The sequence below is a fragment of the Ranitomeya imitator genome, chromosome 7, assembly GCF_032444005.1.
Source record: "Ranitomeya imitator isolate aRanImi1 chromosome 7, aRanImi1.pri, whole genome shotgun sequence".
Classification (NCBI taxonomy): domain Eukaryota; kingdom Metazoa; phylum Chordata; class Amphibia; order Anura; family Dendrobatidae; genus Ranitomeya; species Ranitomeya imitator.
Window position 1 is genome coordinate 20,308,419 of NC_091288.1, and position 20,924 is coordinate 20,329,342.

The 20,924-nt window shown below is 41.3% G+C and overlaps 1 protein-coding gene across 1 annotated transcript in view; it reads right to left on the reverse strand.

Annotated features, from left to right (window-relative positions):
- LRP1B (LDL receptor related protein 1B) overlaps positions 1 to 20,924 on the reverse strand; it is a 1,659,362-nt gene that overhangs the window by 157,488 nt on the left and 1,480,950 nt on the right. The window contains exons 64-68 of the mRNA XM_069732880.1: positions 19,586 to 19,702; positions 19,351 to 19,470; positions 16,345 to 16,464; positions 5,307 to 5,423; positions 2,336 to 2,442 (exon numbers count right to left, since the gene is read on the reverse strand). Coding sequence (XP_069588981.1) covers positions 2,336 to 2,442; positions 5,307 to 5,423; positions 16,345 to 16,464; positions 19,351 to 19,470; positions 19,586 to 19,702 — 581 coding nt within the window. The remainder of the gene's footprint in view (positions 1 to 2,335; positions 2,443 to 5,306; positions 5,424 to 16,344; positions 16,465 to 19,350; positions 19,471 to 19,585; positions 19,703 to 20,924) is intronic.

Here is a 20,924-nt window from a genome sequence, read left to right on the forward strand (position 1 = left end):
CGAAAAAGGCATACGTTTAGCGATGTGTTACGATCCGTTAGCGCATTGCTGTCAATGGGTGCGCTAATGGATCTGTTACATAGCGTTAACTGCGACAATTGCGCCATGTAACGGAGTCCGTTAGCGGACACCCACTAACGCAATGTGAACCTAGCCTTAGGATAAGACGCCGGACCAGAAGCTCCTTTTGAAGGGTCTTTACCCCTCATGAGGGCAAAGCAAAAAAACAGGTTAGCTGGGTAAGAAACCTTTGCACTGATGAGGGGCAAAAACACAAAATACATGTTTAGAAATTGCGCTTCAACTTGGGCTCTTTAACCCTAATGCTCTTTCCAATACGTGGCACTAAAGTCCGCATTGTCTTTTTAAGTGAAGAGACTATTTTGATATGTAAAATTTTCCGCAGCACTCTTATAACACAATGGAGATAGCCATTGTTCGGTGTGGCCACCCCGACAACAACGTACAAGATCTTTATAACATCTTTTAACTTTATTTTCTGGTAAGGTAAAGTAAATCATTTCCCAGGCTTTTTCTGTCACCTCCAACAATCAGTAATAATGTGTAAAAGAAAGGAGCAACAAGTTATTTTTTTACCCCTTTTGTATCCACATTTGATGGTCATTCTGCTTTTCTATAGGCTTTACGCAATCTAATTGTGAAGCAAGAACTAGATGAATGTGACCATTGCTCGCTGGTAATAAACCCTTTCTTTGTCTACTTTGATGGAAAATAAGGATTTTTTTTTTCTCTCTTAGGTACAAGAAAAATAGAAACCCAGCTCAAGGCCATGCTTTATTTGCAATGAAATGAGAGGACGGAATTGAAGTGCCATATTTCAATTTTTTGCAATCTAGTTCACCGTTCTCTGGAGCCTTTTTAGAGGAACATATTTGAATTTGCCGTAGACTTTCAATAATATTCTAAGTTGCAGGAAAAAAAAAAGTTTTATGTAAAGTTAGAAAAAAAAGAAATATCATAGAAGTAGCAGATTCAAGAAGAAAAATGAAGAGGTCAAACAATGCCAATAGAGGAGTACAGGAGGGGACAAAAGAACGGAGTGCTCAGCCACAAAGTAACAGTCTAAGGAATCCACTTCAGGTAAAAGGCAAGAAAATGGCGCCTCCACCCGGAGAAAGTCACTGCAACATATCGCCTTATTGCATTATATCAAGCGGGCGAGCTGTGCAGACACATATCCTAATCAATGAATGACCACATACAGAAACATATAGTAGAAACATCTCCTTACAGCATATCACAAAATCATGTTTTTTCAAAGCTGGTCATTTTAGGATTTATAAAGACTCTAACATGAAATGTATAACCAAGACCAAACATAAATGCAAAAGTGAAATACCTTATGGAAAAATAGATAAAAATGTCAAAAAATATAGTACAATAATCCATAAAAAGTTAAGAACCAGACAAAAGAAAATTGATCAGGGCAGTTTGAGATGGGACAATGCAGATGGGCATGCATGAAGGAGTAAAGAGTAAGTAAATAAAGTATAAGTATATATATATATATATATATATATATATATATATATGTATATATATATATATATATATATATATATATATTCATACTTTATATTGATCTATCTATCTATCTGTCACCTGCTCTCTCTGCTATTCCCCAGCCTCTCTCCTCTGTAAATCCATGCACTAGTTCTCTAGTCCTTGTCCTCGTCATCTCCCACCTTGACTACTGCTGTCAATCCCTGCACTGCTTCCCCATTACCCAGAGACTCCAGTTCAAAACCCTAACCATGAAATACAAAGCCTTCCACAATCTGTGTCCTCGTCTCCCGGTACTTACCTACACGGAACCTCCGATCCTCACAAGATCTCCTTCTCTACTCCCCTCTTATCTCCTCTTCCCACAATCAGATCCCGCGTATCACCCCTACTCTGGAACTCTCTACCACAACACATCAGACTCTCACCTACCGTGGAAACCTTCAAAAAGAACCTGAAGATCTACCTCTTCCGACAAGCCTACAACCTGCAGTAACCACCGATCGACCAAACCACTGCATGACCAGCTCTATCCTCACCTACTGTATCCTCACCCATCCCTTGTAGATTGTGAGCCCTCGCGGGCAGGGTCCTCTCTCCTCCTGTACCAGTTGTGACTCGTATTGTTTAAGATTATTGTACTTGTTTTTTATTATGTATACCCCTCCTCACATGTAAAGCGCCATGGAATAAATGGCGCTATGATAATAAACAATAATTATCTATCTATCTTTCTCTGCAGGCCTTTTTGCTCATTTCATACTACAAATATCAATTCTAGAAGAAAAGGCATACCGTATGTTAGGATTACCTCATCTGTTCCATCGGCACAGTCGTATTCTCCATCACACCAAAACCTGGCCGAAATGCAGTCACCATTACCACAGAGAAACTCTTTCAGTGCACACGTTTGAGGTTCTGTAACATTAACAGCACTGATAAGTATGTAAGGATGATGAACATACAATAGTTAAAGGGGACCTATCAGATGCCATAAATAAGTATTTTTTTTAACTTGGTGTAAATGCCACTGTTCCCCTAAATCCGGCCATATTTTTCTTTTAATCCTGCTCCTCTCCGTTCCTGAGATAAGATCCTCCGTTTCTTGCATATAAATCTGGTCTTTTTTAGCCAAAAAAAGGACATTGTCCTCAAGAAGACACCTATGTAGAAGAGTTGAGGACCATGCCCTGTTGGCTACCAAGACTAGATTTACAAACAGGGAAGAGAGGGCCGTATCTCAGGAATGGAGAGGAGCAGAAAAAAAAGAAAAACAACGCCAGATTCAGGAGAACAGCGGCATTTACATCAGGTTGAAAAAGTGTGTATTTTTTTAAGTGACATTTTCCCTTTAAATGTTAGCAAAACTACCTTCTCTGCTTATAGTAACTAAAAGGAAAAGTCCAGGAAGGCATGAAGGCTTTCGGTTGAAAAACCATTAATTTGTCATGCAAGTGTTGCCTTAGTTTTAATGTTTTTTCCTGGACTTTCATATTGTCCACTTATCTTAAAGTCATCCAGCTCCTTACATTGTGCTGTGGCTGTGCATAGTACTGCCGTCCCCCATCCAGGTGGGATGTGGCAGGACCTTTCATGGCCTATACGCATTGTGCACTTCCAATAAGCCAATTGTTTTGGGGTGTAAGAAGCTGGAACCCTATAATCTGGTTTTATTGGTCTATACAATTGTGGTTACCTGGAGTCACTACTAGGTTCATACGGATCTTATGTGTATTACATTTAATGTACAGACACACCCTTGTCCATGAGCCTTGTTGGTATGACCGCTCAACCTTAATTAACCTAACTGGGAATACGTTGCAATTCCAGTCCCGGCCTACTGATGGGAGTGGTGCTGTTTCTCTAACTTTATTTTAATTCTGCACAACCCCTTTAATTCCTTCCCAAAGGTGGGAAAACAGAAAGACATTTAAATAAATTATTTTAAATTAATATTTTTTTCCCAGTCCTCACAGCCAATAAAAAACATGATCCTGTGACTTTAAAAACAATGAACTTATGTAAAATATTGAAGTTATGATAGATCCGTAGCATCAATTCTATAAATTCTCCATTATTCAGCTGAGATGTAATGTACGGAGACAGGGAAATAATTATAATTGTTTGACGTGGTGTTATTTATGCCTTTCTAAAAAGGTCATAGACAAGACAAATACCAGCCGGGCTCTCCGGGAATCACATTATCCCCCTGACTGTCAATACTGGAATTTTATTCCTGAGAATCAAAGTGTAATTATCAAAAGGACCTGAGTGCAATCAAAGGGAACGGCGGCCATTGAAAAAAAGCCCCTAATGTTGTGAATATTGCTTTTCTTCACCACACAATAACAGACAGGCATAATAAAACTTTTCAAATGGCTTTCAGGAAACAGGTAAAAATAATAAATAATATACATGGAGACTTTATGTGCATCTGCTGTGTAATTAGGTGACAGGGACTGATGGCGCGCTCCTCTCTGAAGAGAGGTAAAAACTCTTCTTTTTTTATGCAAGTTTACAACATGGATGCGGGAGAATCGGGTCACCATGTGAACGACAGCCATTTTGCGCACCGCCTATGCTTCTACGGGTCAAGGTCACCAGAAGCTCTCGAAGCACAGGTTGTACACGAAATGGCCATTGTCCACATAGTGACCCACTTCTCCTGCATCAATGTTGTAAAACTTGCATAAATAAAGAAGAGTTTTTACCGGACACCTAGTGCCACCCATCCATCTCTGAACCTGAATTTCTTAAGACTCTGACGGTCTGCGGTGTTGCACTTGTCGCCTCGGGAAGCTAATCATCTGTTCTCAAGCCCTGGGCTTCACACAATGTGTGGCATCTATATATATAATTGTCTAAGGGTTTAATTGTCTGTCTGCCCTGGAAATCCTGCGTCGCTGATTGGTCGAGGCCGCCAGGCCTCGTCCAATCAGCGACGGGCACAGTCTCTGATTGGTCGAGGCCAGCCGGCCTCGACCAATCAGCAACGGGCACAGTCTGCCGCGAATTCTGGAATCATCATTGTCCTCCACTGCTGTCAAGTGCCGCCATTGTGTTGTCTAAGGGTCTAATTGTCTGTCTGTCTCGGAAATCCCGCCTTGCTGATTGGTCGATGGCCAGCCGGCCTCTATAGGGCCATAACTGCATGGAGCATTATAATACGTGACTGGGCAAAATACTACGTGACTGGGCAATATACTACGTGAACATGCATATTCTAGAACAGAGGTCCCCAACTCCAGTCCTCAAGGCCCACCAACATGTCATGTTTTCAGGATTTCCTTAGTCTTGCCCAGGTAATAATTGCATCACCTGTGCAATGCAAAGGAAATCCTGAAAACATGACCTGTTGGCGGGCCTTGAGGACTGGAGTTGGGGACCCCTGTTCTAGAATACCCGATGCGTTAGAATCGGGCCACCATCTAGTATTGAATAGTCCTGGTGCTGTATCATCTGTGAAATACTAAATCCTCAAATTTCGACAAGTTATCTCTTTTGCAGAAAAATTAGAGCTTCTGATAAACTTGTCTTTTTTAGAATCAGTCAAAATATATTTATTTTTTGGGTGATGGGACTAATGGAGAAATGGAGGTTAATTAGTGTTTGTTTTATGTATTTCTAGCTCATTCCACAAAGACTACTACTATTACTGGTGGTCAATTCTTAGTATAAGCCGTGGATTCTTGATCGGTAAAGGTCTACCCTCACCAATCAACACAATGAAAGACCCGTCAGTGTTACCACATGATTGGGACTGGAACCAGGAATACACTTACTGCAGGACTCTTCATCTGAGTTATCACCGCAGTCATTCTGCCCATCACACCGCCAGTGATCGGGGATACAATTCTTATTTTTGCACTGATACTCGTGTGGGCTGCAAGTCTTTTTATCTGGAATTAGAAGGCAATCTTCACTTAATACATAAGTCAATTAGGGATCATGATGAATAAATAAATGCAATAGTTACAAAAGGTTGCGCCATAGTTTAACTTTAAAATTGCAGATGCTTGTAATTTGCGTAATCGTCAAACTGGTCTGAGGAGCTTCAGTACCGGTGTGATGGAAGATACTAAATGTTGAGCAGATGGAGAATGAAAGGGTACTGGGTGGAAACATCTAGGGTATGATATCACTGAAAAGGATATTTGCGATATAGTGGATGGCAAGGCAAGTGGGCAGTAAGCTCAGGCTCTTCGAACATGCCAACCTGAGGGACCTCTTAGCTTTGATGAGGACCTAACCACAAGAGTTCACGAGGTGTAGCAGGGTTTGTGATGCATCTTGAAGTGAGCTGGGACATGTTCTGTACGATTGGAGAACAATCTAATTTTCCTAGTTATCCCAATAAATTTCCACTAGTTGATACTTTCCCTTATTTATGCACTTTAAAAAGATGGTCAACATTACCTCTTTTGCCATTGATGTCCCATTGAAACTAATCGACGGCTTTATCATCTGCTATTTTCAATTAGTTCACCTATAATGGTCCACGGCAAGGATAGATTTTACCTTTTAAGGTCTTGAATAACATTTTTCGTTTTGCACATAAAACAAAAAAGGGCAAATTGTTTGTTGTTTGTTTTTTAATTAACACCGTATTTCCATCTATTGGTTCTAGCCATTGATGGGTTTAATGAGTTGGACATAGTCTCTGTGCAAATGTTGAAAGCAATTCATCTAAGTAATTAACAGAGCAATTCGCTGAATGCTCCCTGTAATATAAATGAAATGTACACAGCACATATTTGGGAATTTATGGTAGAACAACACGGAAAAATGTTTGTTTTTCCTGGATCTGCACGGGCTGCGTGTTGTGGTTTATTTTATGATGTTCATTAAATGAAAGCCACTTCCTTCGGATATTAGAATGCTTTTTTTCTGGACGGTAAATCATTTTTGGAAAGAAAGACAACAAAATTCTATACGACAATGATCTCTTTAGACTCTGAAGCCAGCAGAGCATTAGCAAACTGCTTACTACAACAAATCTTTAAAAAAAAAAAAAAAAAATATATATATATATATATATATATATATACATATATATATATATATATATATATATATATATATATATACATATATATATATATATATATATATATATAATATATACACAGTGGGTGCGGAAAGTATTCAGACCCCTTTAAATTTTTCACTCTTTGTTTCATTGCAGCCATTTGGTAAATTCAAAAAAGATCATTTTTTTCTTATTAATGTACACTCTGCACCCCATCTTGACTGAAAAAACTGAAATGTAGAAATTTTTGCAAATGTATTAAAAAAGAAAAGCAAAAATATCACATGGTCATAAGTAGGGTTGAGCGACTTTTACTTTTTTAGGGTCGAGTCAGGTTTCGCGAAACCCGACTATCTCTAAAGTCGAATCGAGTGAAATCGGCCGATTATGTCGAAAAGTCGGGGATCGACCAAAACACGAAACCCAATGCAAAGTCAATGGGATTATTTTTTTTTTTTTTCTCTCTCTCTCTCTCTCTCGCTCTCTCTCTCTCTCTCTCCCTCCCTCCCTCCCTCCCTCCGTCCCTGAACAGAAAAGCTGGTGTTACACATTTCAAATCGCTACAGCGCACAAGCGACAAGATGACGATAGGCGTCCATGCCCCTAAGACCTATGTCATCACTCTGTCCACGCTCCTTCATTGGCTGAAAAAATGGCGCCAAGCGCGTCATACGAAACGCGACTTTGGCGCGAAAGTCACGCACCGCATGGCCGACCCCACACAGGGGCGACTTTTGAAAATGAACGATCCATTTCGCTCAACCCTAGTCATAAGTATTCAGACCCTTTGCTCAGACACTCATATTTAAGTCCCATGCTGTCCATTTCCTTGTGATCCTCCTTGAGATGGTTCTACTCCTTCATTGGAGGCCAGCTGTGTCTAATTAAACTGATAGGACTTGATTTGGGAAGGTGCATACCTGTCTATATAAGACCTCACAGCTCACAGTGCATGTCAGACCAAATGAGAATCATGAGGCCAAAGGAACTGGCCAAGGAGCTCAGAGACAGTTGTGGCAAAGCACAGATCTGGCCAAGGTTACAACAGAATTTCTGCAGTACTCAGGGTTCCTAAGAGCAGAGTGGCCTCCATAATCCTTAAAGGGAAGAAGTTTGGGACCACCAGAAGTCTTCCTAGACCTGTCCATCCAGCCAAACTGAGCAATCGTGGGAGAAGAGCCTTGGTGAGAGAGATAAAGAAGAACCCCAAGATCACTGTGGCTGAGCTCCAGAAATGAAGAAGGGAGATGGGAGAAAGTTCCACAAAATCAACTATCACTGCAGCCCTCCACCAGTCAGGCCATTATGCCTTGAAGCCTCTCCTCAGTGCAAGACACATGAAAGCACGCATAGAATTTGTAAAAAAAACACATGAAGGACTCCCAGATGATAAGAAATAAGATTCTCTGGTCTGATGAGATAAAGATAGACCTTTTTGGTGATAATTCTAAGTGGTATATGTGGAGAAAACTGGGCACTGCTCATCACCTGCTCATTACAATCCCAACAGTGAAACATGGTGGAGGCAGCATCGTGCTATGGGGGTGTTTTTCAGCTGCAGGGACAGGAAGACTGGTTGCATTGAAGGAAACATGAATGCGGCCAAGTACAGAGATATCCTGGATGAAAACCTCTTCCAGACTGCTCTGGACCTCAGACTTGGCTGAAAATTCACCTTCCAACAAGACAATGACCATAAGCACACAGTTAAAATAACAAAGGAGCGGCTTCCGAACAACTCTGTGACCATCCTTGACCGGCCCAGCCAGAGCCCGGACCTGAACCCAATTGAGTGTCTCTGGAGAGACCTGAAAATGGCTGTCCACCAACATTCACCATCCAACCTGACGGAACTGGAGAGTATCTGCAAGGAAGAATGGCAGAGGATCCCCAAATCCAGGTGTGAAAAACTTGTTGCATCATTCCCAAGAAGACTCATGACTGTACTAGGTCAACAAAATGATGCTTTTACTCAATACTGAGCAAAGGGTCCGAATACTTATGACCATATGATATTTCAGTTTTCTTTTTTAATAAATTTGCAAAAATGTCTACATTTCTGTTTTTTTCAGTCAAGATGGGGTGCAGAGTGTACATTAATGAGAAAAAAATGAACTTTTTTGAATTTACCAAATGGCTGCAATGAAACAAAGAGTGAAAAAATTAAAGGGGTCTGAATACTTTCCGTACCCACTGTATATGTACACATACAGGCATATCTACAGTGGCTTGCGAAAGTATTCACCCCTTTGACTTTTTACCTATTTTGTTACATTATAATCTGTGTTTAAATATTTTTGTAATCCGATTTGTGTGTTATGCATTAGCACTAAATAGTCTAGGTTGGTGAAGTGAAATGAGAAAAATATAGGCAAAAATTACCATTATGGGATCAAATAACTAAAAATTGGCATGTGCATATGTATTCACCCCTTTTCGCTATGAAGCTCCTAAAAATTCCTTGTGCAAGCAAGTAAGTCCCATGCTTAGTGACCTTACCTGTGTGCAATCTAAGTGTCACATGTCTGTCAGTATATACACTTTACTTTTTCTGAAAGGCCACCGAGGCTGCAACACAGATAAGTGAGAGGCATCACTAACCAAACACCTTGAAGACCAAGGAGATGTCCAAACAACATCATGAAGACCAAGGAGATCTCCACCCAACACCATAAAGTCTAAGGAGATTTCCAAACAGGGCTGGACTGGCCATCTGGTAATACTGGCAAATGCCAGAAGGGCCTGTCTGGTCGTGGGCCGCCTTGTCTGATGCATTGTTAGCAGAATCAGTGTTCTCAAGACACCCATACTGTTAAGAGTTGTGACAGAGCACAAAATCGCTGACTCCGTCACTTGCCCCAGCAGGCCACGGGTATCATTAGAAACATTGATCTTGCAGTAAATCTTGCTTTCCTCCATCTAGGGTAATATTAACCCTCCGTCACATACAATATTCGGACGAACGTGTTCACATACAATGTGCCTGTCAGGCGCCTGCTGGAAAAATACCTATAATATCTAATGTTTGCAATTTCAGTGCTCTAAAAGTGATCAGTGACCTTCATAGGGATGTAATAAAAGAGACTACACATAATCAGTAGCAAAAAAAAATTTACTTAACATAAAACTAATAACTATGAAATACAAACTTTTCAAAACTCCCGCCAAATAGTCCCCAGTTCGACTCTCTCAAAAAAAATGTACAAAGAAAATTTTTGAACACAAACTTAATTTTAAGGTACCTTAAGTACTATTAAAAACATATTCAATCAGAAGTAGATGCTGAGGTTTCCCCAGAAAAGTCACACTTGCAGAGCAAATAGCAAGAATTACACACCATTTTTGCATGTGTCAGGCAAATTGCTTTATGACATTTGAGACATTCATAATTTGAAAGCCTTCTGGTTCCGCTTTCCGTTTGGCAGGTGGTGCATCTCCTTCTTTTGTGAGGTGGTGCAGATGGTGACTTTTCACCATCATCTTCTGGGCGGAACCTTTTGAGCTGAACTTGAAGGCGAGAGGGGATACCGATTGTTTTCACGCTTCTCCTGCGTAGCTCTCCAAGTACTAGTTCATGGGCCAATTTTTTCAGATACAATCGTCTACGGAGTGGTTCAAGCTTGTTTTCAAGATAAATTACTTGTGAATTTATACCACCCAAATTCAACATAGCAAAAAATATGACCATTGGCCAGCGTTTGATGTTTCTGCTGACGTTGAAAGTGGAGCACATCTGATCTGCTGTGTCCACACCCCCTTTGGTGGCATTGTAAAATGTAATTATCTCCGGGGTTTTTTCTGCCCTAGTCCCAGGAAGTACGATTTTTTTGGCATGTGGTACATAGGAAACTAAAGCCTTTCCATTATGGAATGCAAACATACTGCTGTACTGTTGTCTCTCTTTCACACTTACAAACTGTGGCGGCAATTCCCTTTTGTTTTTTCTTACAGTTCCCACATATGAAAGCTTCTGAATTTTCAGATAATCAATCAGATCACAACTTGTAAACCAATTGTCAGCTGTAATATTGCGACCCGATCCAAATAAGGGTTCAGCCAGTCTTTTTACAACATCAATGGGTTTGTTGCTCACACAGTAAGGACCTTCTGGTTGTTTTCCTGCATAAACTTCCAGGTTGTAAGTGTAGGTCTTACTGGCATCAACAAGGGCATACATTTTTATTCCATATTTGTTTGGCTTTGATGGAATATATTGACGAAAGGCACATCTACCACGAAAACCAAGGAGCATTTCGTCAATAGTGAGATTCTCTCCAGGGTAATAACTTTGTTTACAATTTACAACAAATCTTTGAAATATATCACGAATTGGAGCAAGTCGGTAATGTGTTTTGCGTTCGGTTCTGGTAGTTCTGTTGTCAAACCGAAGGCAACGAATTAGAATCTTGAATCTGTTTATGGACATAACAAGGCTAAATTTTTCAACTCCATCCCCATCTTTACCCCAAAGTTCCTCCAAACTTTGTCTATTTGCCCTATAAGCTCCTGCAAGGTACAGTAATCCAAAAAAAGCACGCAGTTCTATTTCATCTGTGGGCTTGATGGTTCTGTTGCAGATGTACTTGTCCTTTATAATGTCTATATATTGGTTGGAATATGTGACAATAGAGTCCAGAATGTCATCTGTAAATATACTGTTCCAGCATTCAACTGCAGTTTTTGCATTACGTGCAGTTCCTATTACTGCAGGAAGGTGAGTAATAATGTTTAAAGGTTCCCTACGTTTTTTCTGGAATGGCTTCTTGTTCCATTTAGTATTTTTATCTTTTCCAATATAATATGATCCAACTTCTTCATCCTCACCACTGTCACCATCTTGCTCTGTTTCAGAATCCAGGACACATTCTTCCACCTCATCATGAGAATCAATCTCACTTTCCTCTCCTAAATCCTCATTCAGTGTGAGGTCTCTATCATCTAACAGCATGTTTGTTACTTCCTCAACATCAAGTTGTTTGGATAAATTGTACATTTTCCTCTCCATTTCAGCAGATAATCTGAAGCAAGAGAAGGAATATGTTAGGGAACTACTGTATATGCCTGAGCAGCACACTTTCTCTTATAAAATCTCCCTTATTTCTATGAAATATCCTCACATTTTGTGCTATACATTCATAAAACAAGCTAAATAAACTATTGTGATGAATAAAAACATAAAATACCAACCTTACTGAATGTGACGTATTCACATACAATGAGCCTGAGAGATCTGTGCAGCTATATCCTCTCCCCTGAAGCTCTGAAATCCAACTGTGATATCAGGTTTCACAGACCTTCAAGAGACAGGAGACTACCTGGAGGGAGGGGGTTTCCTCACAATCTGGTGAGGAAGGAGAAATTAAAGTAAAAGAGAAGCGCCTGTCAGATCAGTTGTATGTGACGGAGGGTTAATAATATATCCCCATTTGGTGTTTGGAGATGGGGACAACATGGGCCTGTGTGATTTCAAATGCCAGGGCTAAATTTTAGCCCCAGTCCATACCTGTATCCCAACAACACCATTAAGACCAAGGATATCTCCAAACAACACCATGAAGACCAAATAGATCTCCAAATAACACCATGAAGACGAAAGACAAATCCAAACAACATCACAAAGACCAAGGAGATCTCCAAACAACCGCATAAAGTCCAAGGAGATCTCCAAACAACACCATGACAAGCAAAGAGATCTCCAAACAACACCATGAAGACCAAATAGATCTCCAAATAACATCATGAAGACGAAAGACAAATCCAAACAACACCACAAAGACCAAGGAGATCTCCAAACAACCGCATAAAGTCCAAGGAGATCTCCAAACAACACCATGACAAGCAAAGAGATCTCCAAACAACACCATGAAGACCAAGGAGATCTCCAAACAACACCATGAAGATCAAAGATCTCCAAACAATATCATGAAGACCAAGGAGATCTCCAAACAATTCAGGGACAAAGTTGTTGAGAAGTACAAGTCAGGGTTAGGTTCTAAAAAAATATCTCAATCTATGATGAACCCCCAGAAAACCATCAAATCCATTATCATCAAATGGAAAGAATATGGTACCCCAACAAACCTGCCAAGAGATCCACCCACTAGTGATGAGCTAGTATACTCGTTGCTCGGGTTTTCCTGAGCACGCTTGGGTGGTCTCCGAGTATTTGTGACTGCTCTGCTGCATGATTTGCGGCTACTAGACAGCTTGATTACATGTGGGGATTCCCTAGCAACCAGACAACCCCCACATGTACTCAGGCTGACTAGCAGCTGTAAATCATGCAGCTGCGTCAATAAAAACTATATCCCTGAGCAGTCACAAATACTCGGAGACCATCCAAGCGTGCTCGGGAAAACCCGAGCAACGAGTATACTCACTCATCACTACCACCCACCAAAACTCTTAGCCCTAGCAAGGTGGGCACTAATCAGACAGGCAACACAAAGACCAAAGAGTAACGATGAAAGAGCTGCAGAGTTCCCAAGCAGAGAATGGAATATCTGTCCATATGACCACATTAAGCTGTACAGTCCATAGAGGTGACCTTTATGGAAGAATGGACAGAAAAAAAGTGTTTACTTAAACAAAAAAAATGTAAGGATTGTTTTGAGTTGGTCAGATGAGACCAAATTTGAACTTTTTGGCCACTAAGGTAAACTCTCTATCTGGCACAAAACCAACACAGCTCATCACCCCAAGAACACCATCCCAACAGTGAAAAATGGTGGTGGCAGCATCATGCTGTGGGGATAGTTCACATCAGCAGGGACAGTGAAAATGGTTTGAGTCGAGGGGACGTTGAATGGTGCAAAATACAGGGATATTCTTGAGCAAAACCCGTTTTGGGGTGAATACTTTCAGAAGCCACTGTATATATAAACACATATAAACACGGGCACAGTGATGTAATCTGTGCAGTGAAGTGAACGCTAATTGAATGAATCCTATTGCTCTTTTGATGCTGCAGGTATCAATAACTGATTTCTTATGTTTTCTTCATTAGTGAGATATGGAAGTGACAAGAGATTACATTTGTCTTCGATATAATGGGATACAAAGGTTAATTTACTGTGCAGCTCTTAATTACCAGCTTGGACCTTTGACTCCCTTCTAATTATGGAGTTAGGAGATGCATGCAGCAAACGTAATGAATTACAGTTACTAGGGTTTTCTTTCGCAGTAGGTAGCTAATTACTTTAACCAGTTTCACAAAGTGTAGAAAACTAGTCACTGCTGAGCCTGGAATAGCGGCACGCGGAGAAGGATAGATTATGCATATTTATAAAGCAGCTCACTGAATCTTTGATCAACCTGTTCCTGTTCTCGGTGAATATTACTTGCTGGAAGTCGCTAGTCTACAGGACGCCATCGAGTCATCCACCCAATTATAAAACATTATACATTTTAAAGCGGGATGCAGGAAAAATACTAAATATCAATTACATGGGCATAAAATCTGCAGAGAAATATATTTAAAAAAAATGCAAAAAAAAATTAACAGAGTTAGTTGGTTGACCTGGTTTTGACCAGTTATGATCTTCCTTGGATATTTTCAGTATTTAGCCACACACAATTAAGAGATAAATCATTTGTTCCAGCAAAAGTCAAAAGGGTTTGCTGGCGATCTCATGGGTGAGGCTGCATGCTGATTGTCTCCTGATGACAGATTTACATAAACAGCCATATGCAAAAAGACCATAGAAGCCGGAACGTGGACCAACAGATTTGTATTATGGATCAATAAACACCTGCAACTATAGCATAAAATGAGGGCACAAGGGACACAGTATGAGTCCAAAGCTGCCTAGAAATGTCTGATTGCAGCTACCGATCATCCTGCTCCTCTGCTGCGGTCTGTGTAATCCTTCACAGAACAAACTTTCTGCCTCTAGATTCTCTATTCCCTAAGACTAGACCTTCGTCCATTGATTCTTTAAAGAGTTGTCCCATAAACAACATTTATCCGCCATCCAAAGGATACATGATAAGGGTGTGGTAGCTAAGGGTCCGGCTGTTGAGACCCCCGACAATTATGAACACACAGGAACCAAATTCCCTTGCATGAAAGGATGCGGCGGTGAGCATGTGCAACCAACACTCCTACTGACAGTGAATGTAGCAGAGGTTGCACATGCTCAGTACCCGTCCTCTCTTGCAATGAGCCTTTGGTCCCTCATTTTCGGGATTGGAGAGGGTCCCATCATCAGACCCCTACCAATCATACATTTATCACCTTCACCACGTGTGGTGGATTGGCAGCATATTTGGCAGATTTATCAATGCACAATCAGCAGTTGTTATCTAAAGAACCGCCTATGGAAAGATAATGCCTAGAGTTGGTTAATTAATTATGGAATCACTGTGAACTCTGCATTTATTGATTAACTTCTAATATATCTATTTATGGTTAGAGAGAATAAAGCTCTAAATCCCTGCAGAAAGAAACACAAGAATCAGACTGCCTTCTGCCACCACTAGATGGAGCTCAGGAGCTTCCTCCATAATATAATAAACCCAGTGAGAAGCTGTATGTAGTAAATGCCACAGCTCCCCCTGGTGGTGTCTGCAGGCAGTTAACATGTTATTATTTATCGTTATAAATTTGTGAAGGCGCATAAAACATTGTAGATCTCTAACCCCCACAAATGGGTATTACAAGTTGAGTAAGCAGAAAATACTGGATCTAAAAATTAGTTGGAAAAATATAGACATTTGTATTAAATTCTTATAAAGTGATGGAGCATCATCTTTTCCAACACGGCTTTGCTCCCGGTCACCTGATTATGCTGGGAATTGCTGCCATCCCCTATTATTTAAAAAGGCCTCTGCTGAAGTTTCCCTGCACAGTTGCGCCAGTAACATGCTAAGCAGAGGAACTGCAGCACAGATAATTTCAAGAAAAGGGGAAAGGCTAATCTAGCACAGTGACCATTTGAAACTCAGGAGCAGTGGGGTCCCAGAGTTTGGGCACCCACCATAAAGTGTTGCCAAATCTTAATCAAATGTGATGGAGAAACCTCTTTAAAGGTAATCTATTGCTAGGGATTATGAAATTAGCATCATGTAGGAATGTTTCATTTACTGGGCGGCTTGGTGCAGTTTTGATACAATCCCCGTTTTCTCTGCGGTAGATTTAGCAGTGCTCAGAATGCTGAGCAGTGTATAACCCCGCCCACACCACTGATTGGCTGCTTCATGTTTATAGTGTCAGCAAGGTGCCAATCAGTGGTGGGGGCGCAGTTACAGAGATAAGCTGGACTGTCTGGCATGAGACATCTAGTCCTGCAGTGATAATCTCCTTCTGATAAAATAGTGATTGTATTGAAATGACAGCAAACAGCTGAGCAAGTGACACATTACTGGAATCAGGGTTTCTGTCCCTAGGTTATGCTTCTTTAAGATTAAATAGCAAGAACCTGCTGACGGATTCTCTTAAAGGGGGTTGATATCCGCGACACCTTATGGCGATAGCGTGCGCCCCGCTACTTTTCCTGAACTTAACTACAGCATTGACTTACAGCCTGTCTATATTTTCTCTCCAACAAACAATATATTTATTGAGTTTCTCCCAGCCCTGTGAATTCACACCTCGAGCCGCACACTTTTTCTTTTTTTTTTTTTATCCTTAGTCAAACAAATGAAAAATAATATTCATTAACACATCCCGCGGATTGACAAAATTGAGAACTGAGAAAGGGATGAGCTCGGAATCAAAGGCTTCGCGGACAAAAGGTCTTCTTCTGCCGCTTACATGGCCGCAAGACACATGCTCAGACGTTGATGCTCACCGCAGTTGGCTTCATCGGATCCATCCGCACAGTCGGAGTCCTCATCACACACCCACAGTTTAGATATACAATGCTTTGTAGTTTTACATTGGAAGTGGTCGGGAGAGCAGCTGTTTTCAGCTGCGAAGGGAAAAAAATAAAAGAAAGAAAGAGGGAAAAAGTTGAATTCATCCATTTTAATAACAGAGCATTTTAATATAGAAGAGATATTCTGCAGATTCGCATTCAGTGGGTGTTAAGGCGAAGAAATTCCATTAGGCATACGCTGAAATATGCAACGTTCCTCGCTGTATATCTCGAGTAGGTGGGAGAACTCGGCAGCTTTACATGAATCTGGGTAAGATTAGGACTTTAAATAATTTATAGATTTCTTTTCTAGTGTGTAGCCTTATATGAGGATTGTAATAAATTGGAGAAAGCTTAGAAAAAGAGGTTTAAAGTGCACCATGTGCCTATGTATAGCGGAGGAGGCCATGTGGAGGACTGAATCGGTCCGTTCTATGTCCGCGTCAGGAATGCAATCCATGAGGTTTCCAAATCTCTTCCTAAAGCATTTTCCGGGAGGCAGCATTCGGTAGACAAATTGTGTATTCGAGCAATTCTATGGCGAGGGTCACAGGGCAGCATGTACTCTCATCCGATAGAATCGGGTTGATTATGCAAATCCCACTCTGATAAACTCTGATCAGTATGTGCCGATTCTCTGAGACGAGAACATACACGCAGTTCATATCCGAGTGCAGTCCAATTTCCATGGACTGACACAATGGAGAAGATGGAGACATTGTTTTCTCCATCTTCTCCATTGTGTCAGCCCATGATATGAACTGAGTGCAGTCCGATGGTTTCCACACACTCATTGACTTCAGTGCAATCCGAGTATCGGATCAAAGTTCGGCATGAAGTGATTTTTTCCTCTGACCGGATCCCTAATTTGGGAGTGATTACTAAGCCTGCAGGGTGGTGTGACCTGGAGCTCTAGGGCTCAGCCTTCCAGCATGGACTCTGTGCCGCAACAAGTTGTTATCCCTGCTGGTCCAAAGTTGCGGTGGTCAATGAAAGAAGTTCGCCATGATGTGGCAGTGGGCTTCATATTCTGATCAGAATGTTAAGCTTGAGAACCTCACTCTGTACAGTTTTGCTTAGCTGCAATAGATCAATGTACACGTTTTGGTTGTGCAGTCCGTTTCTTTTTCTACAGTAATGGTATATTCAGGATGCAAGCTGCAATTTGCCGCTTATGGCCTCTGCAACTGACCCGGACACCCTGGACACATTCTGACGATTCCCCACACTCACTTGTCTATATGAAACACCTGCCACATTCGGCAACAATTAGTTCGTAGTTCACATTCAAGACACATTGAACGTACTACTATAACCCCTACTTCTGTGTGCTGCCTTGGATGTTCTGAGAGTCTCCCCAGGACTCTTGCAGAAAATGTCTTTGGAGCCATCCTTGTGCATCTCCAAATTTCCAAAGCCATAACAACTCAGTGCACATTCCCCAAAATATCACACACACATCATCAGTGCAACATATCATCTATCATTAAAATGCATCAATCAAACAACATTGGTTTAGCACAAAAGAGTCTTTACAGTGAAACTATAGCGGTTTCTTGAAAAAATAAAATGAACATTGTGGTGTCTTTCTGAAGTCTCTTTTGGCATTGCAGACCAGGTAGATCATGTAGTCCATGCATGCACAATCGTTTCTAGTCAGGGGGCCACAGTGTCATATGGAACCAATCCCAAGGTCCACAACATAAGTAAAGCTCGATTCGGGAACCAGAACTGTACCTGCACTTGTACCAGAATCTGTACCCCAACAATAGGGGCTCAAACATTTGACATGACAAATCTCTCAATTAATCTCTCCTCCAGAACTCTGAACATCGCAACAAAGTTCTGGAAGAAGATAGTTTTTGACGCTTAGCATCGGACACTAACTGTCCGGTACAAACGCCAAACTTTTAACTTCGGGTTTTCTCATCTCTACTTCTGACACGTTTATGACATATCGAAGGTATAAGCCGTAAATGTCTTACAAGTTGAGTGTTGGGAAAAAAAAGAGAACATACACGTGGTTCTCTCCGTTGAAGTGTATGTGGGTCATTAAACAGCTGAGCGTCTCACTGTTCTCCTTAAGTACCCGAGAGTTGAACACTCATATATGGCCACCGCTGTATCTCATCTACTCGTTACTTGAAAGAGATGAGGAGACACCAATTCTGTCATTAACTAGGGTTCCTAGAGATGGACATGCAATGCACCATTAATACCGCAGGCACTTTCTCAACCTCTCTCTGACTCAGAAATTGCAAAAAATGGCATCAAGTTCCTATAGTTGCCCCTAGACAGCAGGCCCCTAATGGAGACTTTATGTTGTTCACCGGTGGTACATGTATCCCTGGTGGCACGTGTATCCCTGGTGCTATTTTTTTTGCTCATGGCTTGCAAAGGCAGCACAGAAACCCACCATATACATTTGATTACAGATGAAGCCACTCATTTGAGTGGGATCGCCTGATCATCTACTGTGTATAGGGGCTTCCCGACTTCTCAACTGATGATGATTTTTGTATCCCGGTATATAAGCCACTGCCAAGATAGCGTGGCAGCAGCTTACTATACTCTTCCTATGGAGAGCACATAGCCAGCCAGCTAAGCTGAGCATTCATGTCTACGGAGGAGTGGAGAAGTTAACTAGTTGCCATATTGGATTATTCGGGTTACTTTGATGTTTTAGTAAAAGCAACTTGGTGTAGCAGTTCAGAAACTGTCATCTTAAAACGTGACCTTCTTTGCTGAACGCAATCTCATTCTTCTACTGCTACTTTCTAGCAATATCAAGCAATTATGAAAACCCCTTTGTGTATTTCGCCATGATTTATCACCCCATCATGTTGACTTATATCACATGAGAAAACAAACAATCTTATTTAGTTACTTGAGTTCATATGTTGCTTTCGTGCATTTGCATAATGATCACAGTTAACTCACGGCAATCAATCTCGTCTTCTTCGTCTCCGCAGTCGTTCTGGCCGTTGCAGCGGAGATTTATGGGGATGCATTTCTGCTTCTTGGTGCATTTGAACTGACCCGATAGACAGGCATAGGTGTCTGTAAAGCGAAAGGCAAAAATCATGAGAAAGTTTTCATCTCCAAAGGAAATCAGGGGAGCTGCTGCTCTGTTCGAGTGCCTCATTCATCCTGCTCACTTTGCATAATCACCTACCACAGTTGAGTTCATCAGAATTGTCCCCACAATCGTTTTCTCCATCGCATATAAAAGCTGGGAGGGCGCAAAGTCCGCTGCCGCATTGAAACCTCCCCGGCTGGCACTTGAATTCGGCTGTGAAAATGGAAAATGTATTCTAATTTATGAGAAAAGGCAGGATTGCAATCACTGCTATGTACAAGTAGGAAAGCAAAGTGGCTCTTGTGCATCAGTCAAGTAATATAATCGTTGACAGAAGGGTTGGATAAATAAAAAAAAAGAACTTTTATTCTGCATTGGATCCGAAAGGCAGAAAAATATGTCAAGACAGAGGCTCATTTTAGGAAATGGTATACAATACAAGAGAGTAAATGGGCCGCCACTATAGTAAAAACTTAACAATGGAAAAAGAACAAAAGCCTATGCGGCACATCAAAGTCAGAAATCTGTGAATATTTCAAATAATCCTGGAAGAAGGAAAAAAGTAACTTGATTTGTGCTGCCCTGGTCTGATCTTATGTGGCATATGGTCTTTCTTCTGTGCTGCCCTGGTCTGATCTTATGTGGCATATGGTCTTTCTTCTGTGCTGCCCTGGTCTGATCGTCTGATCTTATGTGGCAGGTGGTTTTCCTTCTGTGCTACCCTGGTCTGATCTTATGTGGCAAGTGGTCTTTCTTTCATGCTGCCCTGGTCTGATCTTATGTGGCAGGTGGTCTTTCTTCTGTGCTGCCCTGGTCTGATCTTATGTGGCATATCGTCTTTCTTCTGTGCTGCCCTGGTCTGATCTTATGTGGCATATGGTCTTTCTTCTGTGCTGCCCTGGTCTGATCTTATGTGGCAAGTGGTCTTTCTTTCATGCTGCCCTGGTCTGTTCTTATGTGGCAGGTGGTCTTTCTTTCATGCTGCCCTTGTCTGATCTTATATGGCATATGGTCTTTCTTCTGTGCTGCCCTGGTCTGATCTTATGTGGCATGTGGTCTTTCTTCTGTGCTGCCCTGGTCAGATCTTATTTGGCAGGTTGTCTTTCTTTTGTGCTGCCCTGGTCTGATCTTATGTGGCAGGTTGTCTTTCTTTCGTGCTGCCATGGTCTGATCTTATGCGGCATGTAGTCTTTCTTCTGTGCTGCCCTGGTCTGATCTTATGTGGCAGGTTGTCTTTCTTTCGTGATGCCCTGGTCTGATCTTATGTGGAAGATGGTCTTTCTTTCATGCTGCCCTGGTATAATCATATGTGGCAGGTGGTCTTTCTTCTGTGCTGCCCTGGTCTGATTTTATGTGGCAGATGGTCTTTCTTTTTCACCTGACATCTTTGGTGCATCTGGCACTTACTAGATGTCTCAATGTCATGATGATGTAG